Raw genomic sequence first — 19,361 nt, forward strand, 5'->3', positions numbered from 1 at the left:
ATATATATAGTGTCGAACATCAGTCCAAGTATGTGATTACGTTTGAATTTTTTATCAAAGTCACACAGAACAGAGTGCGTCTGTCACAACTGAACCCGAGTTATACCAAAATACTAGGTTTGTAGGACGCTCTATACTATTCTGTAGTAATATTTACTGGGCTTCACGGACTGGCGAAATGCAGAATATCCTTTATATGTGTGTATGATTAAATTAAACCTAGTTTTTACATATTCATCTAGGTTTCTCAATACCTGTGCGGTTGGCCGCAGCTTTAGGCAGACAGCTGCGCATGAATGCGAATTACTATGAATTACAATGATCCTCCCAATAGGGGACCTGATCGGTGTTTCATTCTGGGGAAGAGGTGTGAACAACCGCTAATTTTACATGACATCCGAAAGGATCCTAACTCAGACATTTTCATTTCAATAGCAAATATGTTTTTTTTGTATTTCACGTTGTTTTTTCCTTTGGTCCAGCTGGAAATATAAGGATCTCAAATTGGGCAATAAACATGGGATGCGGTCAGAGATCTGAGTGCCTGATCTTTCCGTGAACCCGCACCATTTGAAGCTGATGCTCTGTGATTCTCATGTTCATGAAACAGTTCGCCGTTGTTTGTCATTCCTTTGTCATTCTTCATCCGTAGGCTTTTCGATTGATCATCCTCATATTTCTAATGAAATGAAGATTAGAACGACAGACCAAATCATCTAATGATGAAATATTGATAAGTCGACAAACTGTCGCATCCCCTGTATTCGAACGTAGCCAAACAATAAAGTGGTTGACTTTCACAACCCAATACTGAACACAGCCAACATTAGAGCAAGGTAAAATGTTGCGCTCATGTGTGGTGCATTTGAAGGATGCCCTCCTGGTTGAAGAGAATTGAGACTGCGTACGTAGCATCAGATACGACAACTGTATCAAGGTCTTTATGAGGGAAACAACCGGAGAACTCTACACCAAAGTTGGTGAGTAGGAATACACAACGGAAAACCTGCAGGAACATGCAAGCGAATATCAGGCACTGGTCAAAGGCTGGATGGGTCACGAATCGGACACAGAACACAGCAGATGTAGAGGATGTGGCAGTTCTGAGGCGGGCACTGCGTTCCACATCATGGTAACTATTGACAGAGGCGGTGAAAATAGCTGTGCATCTCAGTTTAACTTGAACGAAAGTCTTGGAGCCAGAGAGCTTGTGGATAGTAGATTTAGATCATATGAGTCGACATATAGTGGTGTGCAATTATCAGCCGCGAGTGTCCTATTAAAAAACTAGGCAGCCCAACCTGAAAATCTCACGTAACTCGTTTCCGCTAATCCACTTGTCTTAACACTAACTCGTCCGCTTATACTACCGTTGACACTGACGCTTCACCAAATATCGTGTACGAGACTCAAGAGGAATCGCAAACCCAAACGATATGAATCAAAAGAGCAAGACTCCAGTAACCTGCCTGTCTTCCCTAGCCTATTTGCCTTACTCACCCCGCTAATCGATACCAAAAGTAACTCGAAGCTAATACTTCAAACTGATTAGGTCTGCTAAAAATTAGAAGTCTTGCTCATTGATCTCCGTCTGCTATAAAAATCGACCAACCTTGTGACCTGGTAAGTTTACCTGACGGAGTTTTTTATTCAAAAGCAAAAAGGGGTCCAGCGATAAATGCATCAATTGCCTCTTAAACCTTTCTGCGAAATATTTGGCTTTATTAACTATATAGTTTTCATAAAGGAAACTACTTACAAGGTTACTGAAAACTCTTCGACAGCCCACGACCTGTTTCGCCCTTCTTGGGCCTCATCAGGTAGGCGCAGTCCCGGAGTTTCCGTCAACCTTTGGTCTACTTGAACCCAACTGGAGGACATCATAAACGAGAGATTCAATTGAGTCACCCATGAAAACCAAATTGATTTGCAAATGAAAGTATATAGTTTTGTTTAGCAAAATATCCATTCTCACGCTCATCACTGTTTATTTTCCCTACTTTTGTTCTTCCCTTACTGTAGCTGTGGGATGTCGATAGGTGCCACTGTCAACGGACAATTATGTCCGCTTCGGCCTCACAGGATGTGGTCGCATGCACAGCGTTCGGTGCCGTAATCACCGGGCATTATGATCACAACTTGCGGATCTGGGATGAACGCAGTGGGACAAACACAGATACCATAGCTTTATCTTCCCGCGTCACGGGGTTAGATATTTCCTCAGGTATGGCATCTCATGTTGTCCCTGTTACAAAGTAATCATGCTGGTCGGCGAAACATACCCTCCAGACAGCGTGCAGCCAGCGGCTGCAGTTTACTGACTGCTCTGTCAGTGCTGTTCCTTCTTTTTTCTGTCTAGTTTGGAACTGTTAGAAATTGGGCCACCGCTCAAAACTATGCCGCAGTAACCTGTCCGCGTTGTTTTGGTCACTTTTTCGAAATCAAAAGTTCGTTACTGAATGGTCGACACAAACATAAGTAGTCACTGGAGAAGTCATTTTCTACGATACTACTTATTTAACACAGATATAAAAGAAAGGACCGGCAGTGCGTGTTTTGGACGGAAACTCACGTAATCTAGAGTAATCCACATTAAAAATAAGTAATGTAGGTGGTACAGACATATGGAATGACGTGATCTTTCTAGCCTTATAGCTTCATCAACTACCTTCCTCTAGACAAACTGAGAAGAATTTTCTTTCAGTTCACTGTTAACAATGGAACAGTGCTGTCATTGGTTGGAGGATTGAGATTTGTCTGCTTTAATTATAATTTTGTCAGTTTTTCATTAGATCAGGCCCATGTACGCCCTACTAAAGGGCTGATTTTAGCCCAAGATGTTCACTGCTTTTGAAGTTGTCCGACACTCCTCCGACCACTCTTTGTGCTGATTTATTAATTTGTTTCCAGTGACAGTGTCCTGTAAATGTCAATTCGGCGTCTACCAGTTGTGCATCTCTCATTAGTTAATAATCCGGGCGTTGTCGCTCGTACTGCCCACCGGCGTAAATTATCTCATCACGTCGCCTTATTTATTGAGGCTATGGAAGCTAGCTGAACAAGTTTTTCTCAGCCATTTTTGACGCCTTTACGGTGGCCCGTTTCTCACGTTACTGCGGACCCCAAAGTTTCTCCATTTTTGTTGAGCGTAGTGCGAAAATCCCTGGATCTAACCCTTGACGCATGAAGGCCCGGAGTGGTAGGGTGGGTCATAAGTTCAGCTAGTGTGGACCACAGTGCCGTAATTTCGAATATTTTGTTGCCCCACATTTTTGTACCTGAAGGCCGGGCGCGAAAACTCACCTGAAATGCCAACTCACCGGTTTACGGCAATTTAGTCTGTCTTCAAACGGGCAATCCTTTCTACGCAGTCCCGATGTTCGTGGTATTGCAATTTTTGGCGGAACTGTTCACATCCGTTTGCGAAACCCCGGAAAAATGTATCGCTTTTTTCAATATTGCTAGATTTTACTCACGGCTGAAAGCCGTAAAAACCAATCGATCTGTGATTTCAGACACAGCCGTTTAAGGCTCTCTTGATGAAAGATTCCCATGGTCCACAATGTAAACAGAGCTTTCCAGAAGAAAAAACCAAACCAGTTTTCGCGAGTTGGCCTCTCAGAAATCCTTTTCTCGCCCCAGACACACTCAGGTAGAAACAAAACAACCAAATCCCGAATGATTGAGAATGTCATTAGTTCACCTCATTCTGGTCGCTAGACAATTATACAACCTAATTGAGGTGACCCGGCGAATGAAAGTCAGTATGTGGCTGAATACAATTCACATGGTTTGTTTAACTTCTGCTATAACTTCTGGAAGATTCCTCTATCTGTTGTCCTACGGAACTGTTTGCCTTCTGTCAGAAAGACCGAAACGGTGCATCATAGCAAAGCAGAGCAGAACGATCGTACGCATACGTTGTACCCGATTTCAGCTATACTGCCTAGTCCAAAAGAAATAAAGTATCAAGAAACACTTAGATGTGGTCTGAGTTACCATATATACTGTTCTGCACAAACGTCCGCTTAGTTATAGGACCTGTACACAGCTGAAGTAGACTCTTTGGTAACATCGGTAAGCAAACCAAACTGATGTACAGTTTGCTAAGAGATATACAAAAGTGACACTTACGATGTGGCATCGTGCACCCTGCAATGTCCTTGGTTTGGACTGACCTCGACAGAGCTTGATATTTCTTCAGAGTTATACCAGTTTTGTGCATATCAAATGAAAAGTGTCTATAAATTCACTGAACAGACTTGAAGGATGTGTTAAGATTCGGATAGTTGAACGGAACTAATCCAAAAAAGCTGAATGGCCCTTGCACTATTTCGTGAACCACATGCGTTCTGTCCTGTTTGTATGCGTTGGTCGTTCAAATCAAGTGAAGCTTCATAAGCGGCAGCCGGCAGCTGGATGAGACGTGCACTTAGGCCCCAAATGGATAAGGTCGTGGAATACGATTTTGACAGTGTACGTTCTACCCCCTATACCTGCCTTCAAATTGGCTGTCAGCGCCATCTTGGTAACCTGCTTGAACGCTTATATTTGTAGAAATAATGACAAACTCTTAAAAGTTCGAGTAGTCACTGGGCCTCAGAAAGTCACTTCATGCCGAAACAGGATAACCAGCGGTGACCATGTTCGTTTATGAATTACATCACACGGTTTTTAAACTAAATACCCACCATTCTCTGGTGACTTTCTCTTGTCAACTGGGCACCTATCAGATCAGCCTAGTGGGTGTACATCATTTGCGGGTTTTTTGTGTTAAGACATATGTGGTCGATCACCGGTAATAGTAGATTAATTCTGTCTTACTCGAGAGAATGTTCGTCGCTCAGGCAGCGTTGGTAGAGGTTCAGTCGAGATTTCGCCCTGTGTATGAAGCCAGTCAATGCCGAAAAGCTGAGAAGCACTGTACAGTTGCATCCTGATTGGGATTTACTAACAGCGCGAAGCTCACGAGTCTCCAGAGAGAATCGAACTTTCAGTCTCTCGGCTGGTAGTTAAAGACCATCAAAGATATGCAATTTGCTCAGCCGGAAGAATAATTTACACGCCCAGTGAACCTTCCATCTGAGAAGTCACTGAAGTAGTCAGCGAACACGTGATCATGTGAATTAGATTCCGTGACTGAAGGATAAGTGCCGCAATGTCCTGTCTATTTACGAGATAATCACACTGCTGATCAGCCGTTCGTGGCCGACTGGGTTCAAATCTCCCTGGAAATTCATGGAATGCACACTACTGATTATCTCACTAAGAACGAAACGGTTGTACATTGCTGCCCAGATATCTGGCACTGGACAGCTTCCCTTGGAGGATGAAATCTCGATGGACAACTTCCAAATTTCGTACTTTTGATTTATTTGCTGAACTTGGCGCATTTACGGATGCACCGCGCTGCTTCGGCGCGCAACGAATCACTTGCTGAGTTATGAAATACTTATTCTCAACTCGTCCAGGCAAGCGTGCAAAATAGTAGTTAATGCATTTCCTATTTTCCATGACAGCTTTCATGGCGCATTTCCTGTCTTAGTCATTTTTTTTACCGTAACTTGCGACTTCTCATCCCCCTATCTCCCCCCTGCACAATACTTTTTAGATTTTAGCCAGGTGCTTGCTTGCACCCGACAGAACACACTCGAGATAGTAAACTTGCGAATGAAACGAGTTGTGCAGCGCCTCACAGCTGAAGGCTTTCAAGTCGGTCTCGATATCGTACGACCATCATTCTCCCCTGACGCGCAATACGCAGTCGCCGGCAGTCAGAATGGGGGTCTGTTTATATGGAACACTCGGGACGGTCAACTGGAGGATTGTCTCCAAGGCCATTCGTAAGAATTCTTGGTTGATAACTACGTAATATTAATAGGGTGAAAGGCTTTGCAAACTTTTTTATGCGATCTTGTGAGTTCACTATAATATCGTGGAACTTTCAACAAAAACACATACAAAAGAGGACAAAATCGGAATATCAAAGTGTGATTGGCAAATTATCTCGTTTCTGAACATAAGTTGGACGTATGTGAAACTGCTTTGCAGAATAAGACGATCCTAACAGGAGACTCAGCGGAATCCCTCATTTGTAGTATTCTTCAACTTACTGTGCTGCACTGAGGCGGCCACATATTCCATTTGGAATGACATTCAAGATATTGGGGCGCTTTTCGGGAAATTGCATTACCAGAAGTGTTTTCCTCAAAACTAACTAGTGTCGTGTGTGGGAGCAGAACATCTTCAGATCACCCAGATGCGGTCGGCTGTCGGACTGGTAAAGCAGAGATCACGGAGTTAAACCTGGTCAGACCAGGGTCAGATTTATGCCGATCGCTGAATGCAAACCAAGGAGGATAGAGCTTAGCAGTCGACTAGTCACAACACCGTTTAACTGACCAACCACAATCGAGAGTCGGTTATAACTAGTAGTACATGTAGGAGCAGACGTGATCGCCACGCCACACAGCAACACTGAAACTGCCACCTCCATTGCTGGTGAAACATCATCAGCCAAGCGAACGTATTAAACATGACGATGGGGTACCTGTAAGGAGTGTCCATAACGCTAAGAACAAGAAAGGCATTTTAAGGAACCATGGTGGTGAAGCTATGCAATTTTAAACGGGTTGTCCCTGGATGTAGTCCCTATGTAAATTATTACCGCCTTATTGATAATAGATAAATTTGATAGATAGGTTAGATAAATTTGAGAAGTCTGGTAGTTGGATGTAACCTGTTGTTCGAGGTATTTTTTTGTTCAGTTCCAGTGCAAACAGTATTCATTTTCAAGCATGCACGCCGCGTGGTTTTGTGCTGATGTCCTCAGTACACGGAGTTTTATTGGGAATGATCGGTATACGGTCTAAATTCTAATGATGAATAATGTATACGAAGCTAAACTATATGACACCCTGTAGACTGGCTTTCTTCACCCTGCAAGTAAGGTCACTCTTTCTTCACGTTAAGCTCATATGCATGATAAAATTGCTGAAGCTGGAGACTACGCCAACCTGATGAGCACAGAACAGAAAAGCCAATAGTGGGCCGTCTACTGATTTTGAATAATAGTCCTATACTACTGAAAATGCCGGATGGATTGCACAAATTTTCCCCCTATTTTGGAATCCTTGGCATTGCGCATTTTAGAAATCTCTTGTGAGATTCGAACACGCCGCATTCCGGTTAGTAGTTGAACACTACCATTCCGGAGGGTCGTGGTCTGAAATCTCATCAGTGCTTTATCAAATGCAGACTGCCGATAATTCTCAGCAGGGGTGGAACAGTCGTGTAGTGCTTTTAGGCTATTCTAAATAGATAGATTTCACATACAGTATGGAATTCAACTTGCTCAATTTATGCCATTCCTTCTAATTACTCTCTTGATGGCAAACTTCAAAGCTGTTTGAAACCTTTAATGTGGAGACGCAGGAATTCATGCACAGATCTCAAGGTAATCTAAACCAAACGCCTCCAGCAACAGCCACTTAATGGAGTTTTAATGCGCCAACATGATAAGTGTACTCGACACAGTTGCGTGTACGTCAAGCCCTCACATATACGTGTCTGAATGTAGTTAACTCGGAAGCTGCTGTGATCAGTAAGTAGGCTGTCTTACAACTTATCTGACGAGATTCGAAACCAAGTTCCAGTGTCCCGAAGTGCAAAACTCTAGTAAATATAAAATCAAATGTCAAGTGAGGCGAAATACGATGGGCCAAACCCGTCTCACGGGTCGTAGTTTGGTAGTCCTTTGTTTGTTACGCTATGGACGTTCATCGTGTTTCTACCAGATACAAAAGATGCCTGTGAATAGGCCATTGAACCAGCTCCCTGGAATATTGGCACTACACGGATTACTTTCATGGCGTTCTTGCTGATAAGTATCCTAAGAGTCTGTTCTGATTTAATGCAGCAAGCGCCTAAGCATCAGGAAGTAGTCAACTCTGATTTAATGTCCCTTTTTTCATTTTCTCACCCTCAGAAATACCGTGGTTTGCACTCACTGGAATCCTAGCGGAGTGTCAATCGTTTCGTGTGAACGAACCAACAAGGCGATTGTTTGGGAATGAACGGACAGATGTGATCTGTACACATAAACAGCTCGTTCCCTGTCAATAGCTTTTTGACGTCCTTCCGAAATCATTTTAACCGTGAATACCAATACACTTCACACCTAACCACTCGCCAGCGCGGATAAAATTTTCCATAATTTCCTCTGACTTTGTACATTTTTTTCTCAACACGACCTATTCCAACAAAATCCTCGTGGTTCTCATGAATAGTGTGTTTGCCTGAATCAGCTCAGTGCTTGCTTAAACTGTCTCTGGGCATATCTGTGTATTTTGCACTGTGCTGTGCTAGAGTTCACTTGTGACATGAAATTATCATGACTTTAATTGTGTAGCTGAAGGTTCGACTGCACAAATCACGAATTTGTACATTGTGTCTCTATACCCGATATTAAGGGGGAACTGTAGAACGAACCCAAACGTTGATTGAAAATGGAAATGCTTTGTGATTTCTGAATGAGCGCCTCCAATAAGCAGAGAACGATCGAGTTAGGCTAATTTCGGGGGATTCTTTTTGTTTCCAACGTTACGTCGACGCTTCTGTAGGTTCAGAAGCATGACAACTACATTATTGACGCTAAACGTCAGCACTGTCCGCATCGATACACTAATAGGCAATATCGATGCACAGATGAAATGTATCACTTCAGTATATCTTGTCTGTTGACGTGATTTCTCTCCCACAGCGAAACGCGAAGGCCTTCTGGACGACGGAACCCAACCAAAGTTTATGTAAAATCTCGCATATGCACACTAAACACAAAGGCGAGAATCCAGCAGGAAGTGGAAACTCTGAATTGCTTGGGTTCAGATCAGTGGGTAGTCAAATAAATTAACATACACGTTGCCGACAAATTGGGGGCGAGATGGACCAAGTGGTTAGAGTGCGAGTGTGCTGACCGGAAGGTCCGTGGTTCGAACCCGACCTCTGCCACTCGACTTCCCCTGTCTAGGCTTGGGCGACCTGGCAGTATCCCAGCCCTCGTGTCTCTTTCGTGTGGCACCGAATGGGTGCTACAGCTGAACGATTTCAATTTTTTTTCTGCCGACAGATTTAGGCATAGACTGGTTTAAATTCTGTGGTTAGATGAAGGTAGTGAACGCTGGTAGTCTGATTACCGTTCACCTGTACTGAAGATGCTCAAAATTGTCGCGTCGCGTGTGTGTACTCCCGGAATTTAAGTGACGGAATCTGCTGCAAAGTGCGAAATTGCTCCGATGCCGCCAAACCACTAGTCGCTCCAGGAAGGCTGCACAAAACGTAAGACAGATTATTGTATGAGCGACGTTAAACACCGAATTTTAGTATGGAGTTTCCTGGGTTTGGAGCTGGGCGCATTGCAGGCCTCCCGATCTTTACTGGAAGCTTGGTCTGGGTGTTTTCTGTAATGCGTATGTCGACCATTCGAATGCAGCGAGGTGACCACCAGATAAGTTTCGTTCCCAAATGTGTATAGAAATACACTAGCTGCAATATGACGTCATTTATTATAGACCCTATCATACCCAAGAGCAGTTCGCACCCCTACTCGACTCGTCAAGTCTAAACTTGGTGTCTAGGGAACTGTACCCATGTTTTTTTTGTTTTCAGCGATAAAACGTCATGTCTACAGGGGACAAAACGACAGAGAAGCGACGGAAGGAGTCGATCATCGATTTGAACAAGTATCTGGATAAGAAAATACGCGTGAAATTCTCCGGTGGTCGAGAAGCAACTGGAATACTGAAGGGATGTGATAACCTACAAAATATGGTGCTTGACTGCACCACAGAATTCCTTCGTGACCCAGATGACCCACATAGACTCAGCGATGACACTAGAGAACTTGGTCTTGTCGTCTGCAGGTAGGTTTATATAGACATACCATCCAATCTGAGCCTGACAGATTTTCTGTAGTTGGACTCGCTTTGTTTGCTTTGGCAGCTTTGTAGCATCTTCACCCAGCAACACTAGCGCCCTCTGGTGCGAACTGTACTCCGCCCAAAACAGGAGCTTTTGTATTTCCATTTACTTCGAATGGCGTATCACAATTTACTGGCGAATTTGCACTACAAACGGTCGCTTGCACGTTGTCAGCCGAAACCATGTCCAATATTTCGGATATAAGTTAACACGGGTGCTGTCCTTGAGACCACTACAGCAGTATATAGCATATGCAGTAAGGTGTAAATTTTGTGACTTGAATAACGCGTTTTAAAAATGTAAAACAGGACCGTACACATCAGTAATGAAGTACTATTCGTTGGATTTCAGAATTTCCCTCATGGATGCTTGGCTGTCAGCATGCCTTCTAGTAAACAAAATGACGCATGGACTAGCAAGCTGGATCAGTAATCACGCTACTAATCCTAGGTACATGCTACGTACTACCCATGAAGTTGCTAGAAACTCCTCGATAATCCACTACCAGTTTCGTTCTTCTTGGAGCTCAGCAGCTAAGCGTTATCTATGGGGACACATGTTCACTTGTCCAGTCCCTTGGTAAAATCAGGGTAATTTGCAAATGAGTTTTAAGGAAAACTAAGGTGATAAAGGATGAGTGGGATAAATAGGTTTTTGTGACGGGAAGCTGTTGAGTTGGCTGGCCAATTAACGAAAAGGTTTGACTAGTTCTTCAAGATGTAGGCTTGGTTGAGAGAGAGAGACAGAAATTGCCCATTAAATGGGGTACCTGAATTTAAAGCCAGTGTGCAACGAGCAACTTCCTTTCCCGTTCCGCAGAGATTTCGATAACTGCGGACGTCGAAGACTGTCGGCAGTATTCAGGCAACCGCTTATATTCGGTTTAGTTGCACTGCCTACTCTAATGTGTCGCTACTTACCCCTCTCATGGTCGAATTCAGGCTAGAACTACCGGATGTTGGAATAATTCACTCTACTTGAATTCAGCATTGGAGCCGACGTGAATGGGATCTGACGGACATCATTCCTACAGTGTGCTCAAATATGTTTTAGGTGCGCATGATATAATCCGTTTTATCAGTAAAGCATAAAACGAAGTCAACCCGCAACGATTCACTATTTTTTAACAATTGTAGGGTTCCAGTTAGTTAATCAACAGTTTGGGTGGTTAGGGGATTCACTGCTTGTTGACGGAACGACACACCAACAATTTCAGTCCAAGTGTGACAAGAATTTGCGGAACTTGATTCCGATTTATTTTCCTTTGAAGCATGCACCCGGTAGGAAGCGGGAGAACGAATAGAGGAACGGTGATCCGGATGGGCGCGAAGAACCCAGAGAAGATAATGTCATTGTCGGAAGCAACGAAATTTGGCGAAGGACTTCGGCAGTTCGTACTCTGCCGGTGTTTACTCTTATTGTCCGTCTGAACGAATTTGACGTACGAGCTCACTGCACTGTGCACAAAAGCATGCCAGGATCATCGATCTCATGAAAAACAAATCCTTTCCGCTGCGTTCTCCGGAACCGGGCGGAAATTACTAAAAAGATATTCCCTTTAAAAGGAAACGCTCTCTCGAATCTCGTGAATGCTACCCGCATTGTGTTCCCAACGTGATTCTTGATTACTTTGCTAGCGGATGACCACTTGTCTTCCGTTTTGCAAACTACATTATTGACATCCCTTGTTACACCGCTGATGCAGCCAACAACGAATTTGAGCGGTATTTTTTTGCCTGAACTGCTTGTGGCTCTTGGTTCATCATTTACGCTTTATTTAACAAGCAGCACATGCACAATAGAAGATCCTCCATATGCTTGGTGATTTACTGGTTCAGATTAACTTCTGCTCAGGTGATGTATCAGGAATATTTTTTGTTTTCAGGGGTCCCTCAGTTGAACTAGTGTGTCCGGCAGACGGCATGGAGGCGATCCCAAACCCCTTTGTCCAACAGGAATGATGTTCGGGTGGAGTCCCATTCAAACCTTAAATTGTCCATATTTGTCACATTGTAATACAACACTCAATAAAAGTTACTTCTATCGTGATCAACGATGAACTGGATGTTTCTGGAGCCCAGCATCTTCATGCTAAAGTGAATTGCTACTTCTCGAAATGTTTCGATTAAAATCTGTTTCGGTTTCAGGTGAAAATACCTTAAGACTGCAACGCTTCGCGTTTCATGTCAGAGATCAAACACCCTCTGGGACACCTCGACTTGTTATCAGGATGCCTTAAGATTCCGCTAAGACGCTGTAAACTATATGGTGCGTCATTCTTCGAATTTTCCGGTTATCTCATGGCACATAGATGTAGGTTATCAACCGTCGCCGTAACGAATTCGGAACCGACTAGTCTTCTCCTGGCTTGTGTTTTTCTCGGAACACCCTGGTCTAACAGCACGCGCAACATCATGCACCAGTGCGCTCTGAACACCATCTCACACAACAGCACCCATTGTCATCGACCCACGGCACCATGCGTAAAAGTCAGACGTATAGCGGAAAATTATAGCAAGTAGTAATGCCAAGTAAAAATAGCGTCGCCATACCACCAACGGTGTAAAAAATAATACGTTCGCATGAGATCAAGCCATAGTTCCGGATGGAACTGGAATCAGCGGAAGTGAAAGCTTCTCTCGGATGAGATTCTCCAGATGTTCGGGGAAGTTCGGAACACCGGAATAACCTGGAAATGGTAGAAAATGAGACTCATTTGAGTAGCAGACATTAAATAACCCGCACGCGAAGCAAAATGGTCCCAAATCAGCGCTGAAATAGGCGAATTAAAACCTCCCGTGCACAAGACATGGTTCACTACATTGAATGCCAACATTCAAAATGCTTGGTTACGTATCAGAATTCCGGCTGGTTGCAGTAAATTGGCTAATATGTATTCGAATGTCCCAAAAGTAGATGAGGCTGAATTACGTATGGTCATTATCCACCTACATGCGTTAAATATTCTATAATGTGTTTTACTGTTCCTTTGGAAGACACCACTCTTTTCAGAGAACCTATCACTGCAAGTAAGAATGAACTAGTGGATAATTGAGTTGAGGCGTTAGCGACATGCACGTGTTCGCTAGATGTAAGATTAAGTAACCCGATGAACCTTCTTATCAGGAAGGTCAGCTTCCTGAAAACAACCACTGAATGCCCGAAATCTATCGAGACTCTCAGCTCCGCTAGATGTTGACCAGACAGACGACGCCCCCCGCAATATGCAGCGCGTCGCAGCCACGTACCAAAACCAGACCGAGTGCGTCAGCATTGGACCAAGTCTAGACTGTCCCTCCAATAAATAGCTTCAGACCGTTATACTTTTGCACTCGCTTGCTCAGAATATGGCTGCTGTGTTCCCTCCTATGAGTCTTTTTTCTGGCACTAGGCACGAGCGGGTCAGCAGCCAGATACAACAGATTAGCGAATCAACAGATATATACAATAAATGCATTTTCACTTGGAGGGTCGAGAACAGCGTTCTCTGTATGGTTCATTTTCCACGTGGTGGTCTCTTTCGAGATTCACCGTAATGTAATTATTACCCTTGGTGTAGTTCATGGATGGATCCACTGTAATACGGCATCAGAAAATAACCCGGATGCGCATGGGTGGCAGTGACGTACCTGGGGCAGGGTTCACATCAATCACGGCGTAGCGAACGGTTGTTTTTTCATTCACATTGGGATCCCCACAGGCTCCGGTGGATGTGCGAACAGTATCCTCACAAATACATTCGACCACATCAATACCGAAAAGATCAAGCTTCAAATCGGTTCTTAACTGTCGTGCAATGTCTAGGAGCAGGCTCCTCTGCTGCATCGATAAAGCAGTTTGTTCGTTGTCCACAGCTCCAGCCTAAAATGTGGATAAATGAACATGAATATTAGTCTATTTTACGAAGACGAATTGAAAATCAGTACACTAGCAGCTTTTCTGGCATTGGACGGATGTAGCTCAGTAACCAAGACGCTCTGAGTTTTACACAATAATAAAGAATCTGTGGATGCCATGATCTCATCGGTTCCGACCACGACAGAAACAAAGTATAAGCTTCTCGTTCGATTATGTCGATTTGTACCCCACAAGGTAACGAACGAATTTTCAAGAGAATTCACGCAAATTTACTAAGTTATGTATGAGCCACTAATTTTCTTACGATGGTCTCCTCCAAGGTTACCTAGCATTTGTACGAAAATAGCTATTATTCAGAACCCGTGAAATGTATCCTCGAGGCTCAGGGCAAAAACTATGCTTATTCCTAGGTTGCTTCAACCTTTCTATTCCTCCCCGTGAATCTAAAGGAAAATTCATTTTCAGTGTTGAGTCACGTCTGTGATGCGATTCCTTCTGCTGTCGTTGAGTTAGACAATCACAGGAAATGAAACGCCTAGGAAAATAAAATGATGGGATCGGTAAGAGCCATTTAGTGAGCTCAAACGGATCGAAACTGGAAACTGAGGTCCTATAAGATGGGCCAATCAGCTTGTTGACTGCAAGTGCGCTTCGAAGAACGTCCACAAAACGGGTAGAAGACGAAGCTAAAATTATGCGGTCAGGTTCTTCACAGATCACAGGTGATCATGCCGTAGGTTGACTAATCTCCGGTTCCCGATTTCGTGACCCCAAAAACAACATTCGGTACGGTTACGAAGCTCTCGACACTCCAACGTGACCGAGTCAACGCAGATCGTGCAGTCCCGGTGGATCAGATGTTAATCGTGCCGCTGATTGGCTCTGTATGCGTCTATGCACCGTCTTGTCGGTGGTCCGGTTGGCAGAGGCAGTAGTGTTCGGATTTCGATAGCTTATTTATAAATCTTAGCAAAGGGGCTGGGTTTTCGAAACGTCGAGAAAGACTAGATAGATACCTACTTTTGATTTCAAGCATGATATCTTTTCGATTCCAACGTGAGACCTGTCATCCAGTTTGACCCAATGAAAATTAGACTCGCGGATTATCAGCATGCTGATGACATGCTATTGCATCAAAAGGATGTTGTGCTTAGAACCAAGAGCAGAACTCTGATGACTGTGTTTAGGCCTTCTCGAGTTAACCAGTGGGGACAAAATCAGTGTTTGAATGTCATGCTGCAACGTGTCTAAGCAGGCAACAAATGTCGTGCTAAAGAACGTCTGAATTCAAAAAGGAAGTGGACCCTATTGGGAGTAGCGGGGTTAAAATGGTCAAAGTTTTCTGATCTGCGGAAAGCTTTAAGTTTTGCCATTAATTCGAACGCAAAATTGGTGAGACTGGAACGAATTGGATAAGCCGAGTTGACACGTGACGGTGTGGTTGTCAATCCACTTAGGATCATTAGGAAAAACCGGGGGGTGGGGGTGGAAACCCCAACCGACCAAAGGTCACAGCATCCCGCACTAGCTCACCCACACAGACTGACAGAAGGTTCAAACGAAGTTAAACAGGAACCGTCAAATGAACCGAACCAGAAGAACTAGACCCTAAGCTGGACCCAAACACATGTAGGTTTCCCCACTGACCCAACATTTGTTCAATCACTGTAACACACTAAAACCCCTCGGCCGACACCCAACAGAGATTTTGCTTAACTTAGCTGATTGGTTCTCCTTCCGCCTTAAATCTCGACCAACCTCGGAACCCAGTCACTTGGCCTGACGAAGCTTTTGTGTCAAAAGCGAAACGTTGCCCAGCAATAAATCTACCGATTGTCACCAAACTTCGAAAACGATGTAACGAATTAGTCTCCGTAAAATGGAAGGCCGCTATTTGGGGGGTTCAGTTCCGCCATTCTTAGGGCTCACCTGGGGTCTTCGTCAACCTTATGTTGTTCTTGAACCCAAATTGTACATAATTTGAGAAACAGACTCATTTGAAATAAGGATAAGACAGCTGTACACTGCTTCTCGGCTTTTCAGCATTGATTGGCTTCACTTACGGGACGGAATCTCCATCGAAAGTGATGACGGGGTTGTTACAGACATGTGGTATGGGCGTGGGGATGTGGTAGTAACGTGGATATGTAATGACCAATCACTGGGCAACTGTGACACATCTATCAGTACCTCTAACAGTTGACATGTCCCATCTCTGGGTCCCTTATGCAGAAAGGCGGCAGTCGCTGACACGACTTAGGTTACTGGTTGTGTTCTTTGTGCTTCTTGGATGGGTCGCTATATAACCTAATCTAGGCTTCCACTCAGCACACAGCTGAGCGAAAAGTGCATGATGATGAAAGCTGAAACACTAAAAATGCACGAACTACTTATCGCGTTTTTAGTCAAGTTCCCTGTGCCAAATAAAGAACAGTAATCTTCGATGGTGCAATCCCCTCGATGTCCGCTTGCAATATGGTCCGATTGGGTCCACAGCAGATTGCGTTTTGAAGGGAGCCACGCTTATATTGCTCGCGGTGAACAACCGGACAGCGCGACGACCACTATATTTTGGGATACAGTCCCTGGGGCCAAGCGCGATCTCAACACAGTGTATATCTCTGTTTATGGAAAAGACCACTGATGATCATTCAGCTGTAGCACCCTTTCGGCGCCTAACGGCCAAGCCAAGGAAGCACGAAGGTTGGGATACGGCCAGGTTGCCCAAGCCTAGACGCGGGAAGTCGAGAGGCAAAGGTAGGGTTCGAACCACGGACCTTCCGGTCAGTAAATTCGCGCTCTAACCACTGAGCTGTCTCGTCCCCGAAATGACCATTACCTTGAATGAACCATCTTTTGCTGGACAAGAGCCTGCATGATTGCTCAATATGTTTTCTGTTTCGAACTAAGCACCAGCCTTGACAGTGGCCAACGACACATGATTCGCAACCTATCGATTGTTTTGTTTTTCTATGCACGGACGCAGAAGACGGAGTTCTATGGGGAGTGTGAAAGTAGAACCACCCTATTGTTAATCCAGAAAACGATGTGAGTTGCGTTAAACACCGAAAATAGCTGGTCGTACATTCATCTATTTTTGATCTATTTCGATTCATCTAGTAAGTGAAATTAGGTCAGGGTCACAGATACTGCACAGTAAACGTTCTGTTCACATGTGTTGTGAGTGTAGACGTAGATTAAGCGGAGATTTTGTCAGCATAGAGGATTCGCATCGCAAAAAGTTGAACTGCAAAATATTCTTTCCAGAGTGTTTCGTGAACGAGCAATCGTATCAAGAGGAAAGGCGAGAGAAATCCAGAGTCGCCAAAACTACTTCGATCAAGAAAGCTGCGAATTCCCAACTAGCAGTTGAAAATCTATTTTTAAAACACTTGGCGCCGATCGGCTGATCAGCAATGTGGTTGATTGGCAGTTAGACATGATATAGCGCTAATGACACGAAGGAATCTCGACTGAACAACTCCAGAATCTCCTCATAATATAAACAACTGTCGAAACTATTCTCTTCCTCCAGGTGTTGCTCGTACGGCGGTTTCTCAGAAACAGGTTATATTTCACAGACATGCTCAAGTTAGTCAGCCAATGTAGTGTGCGTTCTGTTAACGAGTAGTCCTGCTGACTGATTGATTACATTTATCTGTTCGATCGCGGTCCTGCTTGTAGCCCTTCCTAAACTTATCTCTTCTTTTTCGATGCCAGTACCGACACACTCCGATTACCGACAGGTACACCAAAATAATTGCACCAGAACAGTAGGAGGATCGTTCAAACAAGAATGACGCGAATGATAATTCTACGAATCCCGCAAACAGGTACAACATCTAAATGAGCCCGGACAAATTATGAAGAAAAACAAAAACCACAATGGGGTAGATAACTGTACACTATAAGAAGAGAAGCGTCACATTTACTGATGGATGTGTCAAGTTCAATCGTGCTTACCACATTTAGGGGCGATACGCTGTATTCTTTAGATATTGTGTTTGACTCAAAGAATATGTTCTCTCCACCTAAAACAAGGATGTAAAGGTCCTATCTGAGGAAGTGGAGATATTGTCGAGCTGGAGGAGATAAACTCGAGGGAAATCAGACAGAACACAGCTCCTCATGACAGTAGGCCACGACTTTTTGCGGTTTGTCACACTGATTGAACAATACTGGAGTAATACTGAGACGTGGGTTGGACAGAGGGGTGCAGGGCTCACAATGTAAAATGGTCATATCTAACCCACAGTTACTAGTAAGGTTACGTGGGCCCGGAGAGGAACTATTTGGACAGATGCCGGGAGGCCATTGAAATCCTTGAAAGTCACAGCAAAATCAAATTTTGGCTTTAACTTATTATTGAAGATATGAGTAACCCGGACTCAGTAAATGTTGAAATATTGTTCAAGCGCTAAAAATCAACTAAATGCTGCACAAGCGAAATGACGGCTGCCTATTCTGTTCACAATTATGAAAATACAGACTTGTGTGAGTAGCTGGTTCCTTGGGCGCGAACGCTGTCGCGGATAAGCAGATACCAGCCCAACACCATCGAGAAAGTTGGGAGATGATGGCCTACTGAAATCGGCCCTCCGAATTCATGGCATGGGATCTCAAGTAAATCCTTTGAAATTGCGGAAGAATTGGAAACGAAGATAGCAGAGAGCCTTGTCGCAGCCAATTCATGATGTTGAGGGAACATAAAAGTTGTTCTGCTACTCTGAGGTAACCTGGGGTGCGCATGTAGAACGTACGAGTGATGGCGTCATTCGCGATCCTACACTCTAGAGAGTGCTCCGATGGACTGAATCATGGAAAGGGGGTGTAGGTCAACAGTAAACATTGCGCTGTCCCAGCTTTCAGAGTATGGTGGATATTTGAGCTATGCAGCCTCTTCCGGATCGGAAACTTGCCTGTTCTTCATGAATGTACCATTGGTGCGGACTTAACTAACGGAGTATGATGGCTGTTTTCGGTGGTTGCTATAATCTGAGCAGCCCATTATTTTAAGCCTGGAATCGCTATGGTGGAGTTTTGCTTACTTTATATCCGCTCTTCAGGCAGGGTTTTCTGAAGCTGCATTGCTACTTGACAGGGCCAAGGGCCCTAAGCTGATTGAAATTCTCACTTGATTTCGACTATCGAGGGAGATCTAGATTTACTGACCAAGTTGGGCGGTCACTCAAAATACTTCCTATCAGGGATGAACTGAGCTACAAAACATCCTGCTCAGCGCTCCTGTCGTTATGCGAGAGGCGTCCGGGTTTCATCAACAGCTTCACTGACGCAACTCGCCCTACATCAGACCATCAAATGAGTTGGAGCAGCTCACAAAGGTTACTGCCTACGGAGACGGTTTCCATTTCGGGAGGTACTTCCTCAACTCTATCCGACGATGTTACGAACCACGTTGCGTTCATTGTAGGCAAGGGATAGTCGGCAATACTCAACTGTTATCAGCATGGGAGGAGATCCGGTGTTTTATGGTCTCACTGGTAACAATACGACAGATGACGTCC

General features: G+C 44.2%; 2 protein-coding genes across 2 annotated transcripts in view; one reads left to right on the plus strand and one right to left on the minus strand.

Annotated features, from left to right (window-relative positions):
* T265_14820 (hypothetical protein) overlaps positions 1-9,919 on the plus strand; it is a gene marked incomplete at both ends in the record, with an annotated part of 16,105 nt that extends 6,186 nt beyond the window's left edge. Inside the window, 2 exons of the mRNA XM_009175411.1 lie at positions 2,023-2,224; positions 9,689-9,919. Of these exons, the coding sequence (XP_009173675.1) occupies positions 2,023-2,224; positions 9,689-9,918 (432 nt within the window). The remainder of the gene's footprint in view (positions 1-2,022; positions 2,225-9,688) is intronic.
* A 2,560-nt stretch (positions 9,920-12,479) lies between these two features.
* T265_09369 (hypothetical protein) overlaps positions 12,480-19,361 on the minus strand; it is a gene marked incomplete at both ends in the record, with an annotated part of 22,151 nt that continues 15,269 nt past the window's right edge. Inside the window, 3 exons of the mRNA XM_009175412.1 lie at positions 12,480-12,667; positions 13,608-13,839; positions 17,800-17,867. Of these exons, the coding sequence (XP_009173676.1) occupies positions 12,567-12,667; positions 13,608-13,839; positions 17,800-17,867 (401 nt within the window). The remainder of the gene's footprint in view (positions 12,668-13,607; positions 13,840-17,799; positions 17,868-19,361) is intronic.

Source organism: Opisthorchis viverrini (genome assembly GCF_000715545.1).
Source record: "Opisthorchis viverrini unplaced genomic scaffold opera_v5_271, whole genome shotgun sequence".
Classification (NCBI taxonomy): Eukaryota; Metazoa; Platyhelminthes; class Trematoda; order Opisthorchiida; family Opisthorchiidae; genus Opisthorchis; species Opisthorchis viverrini.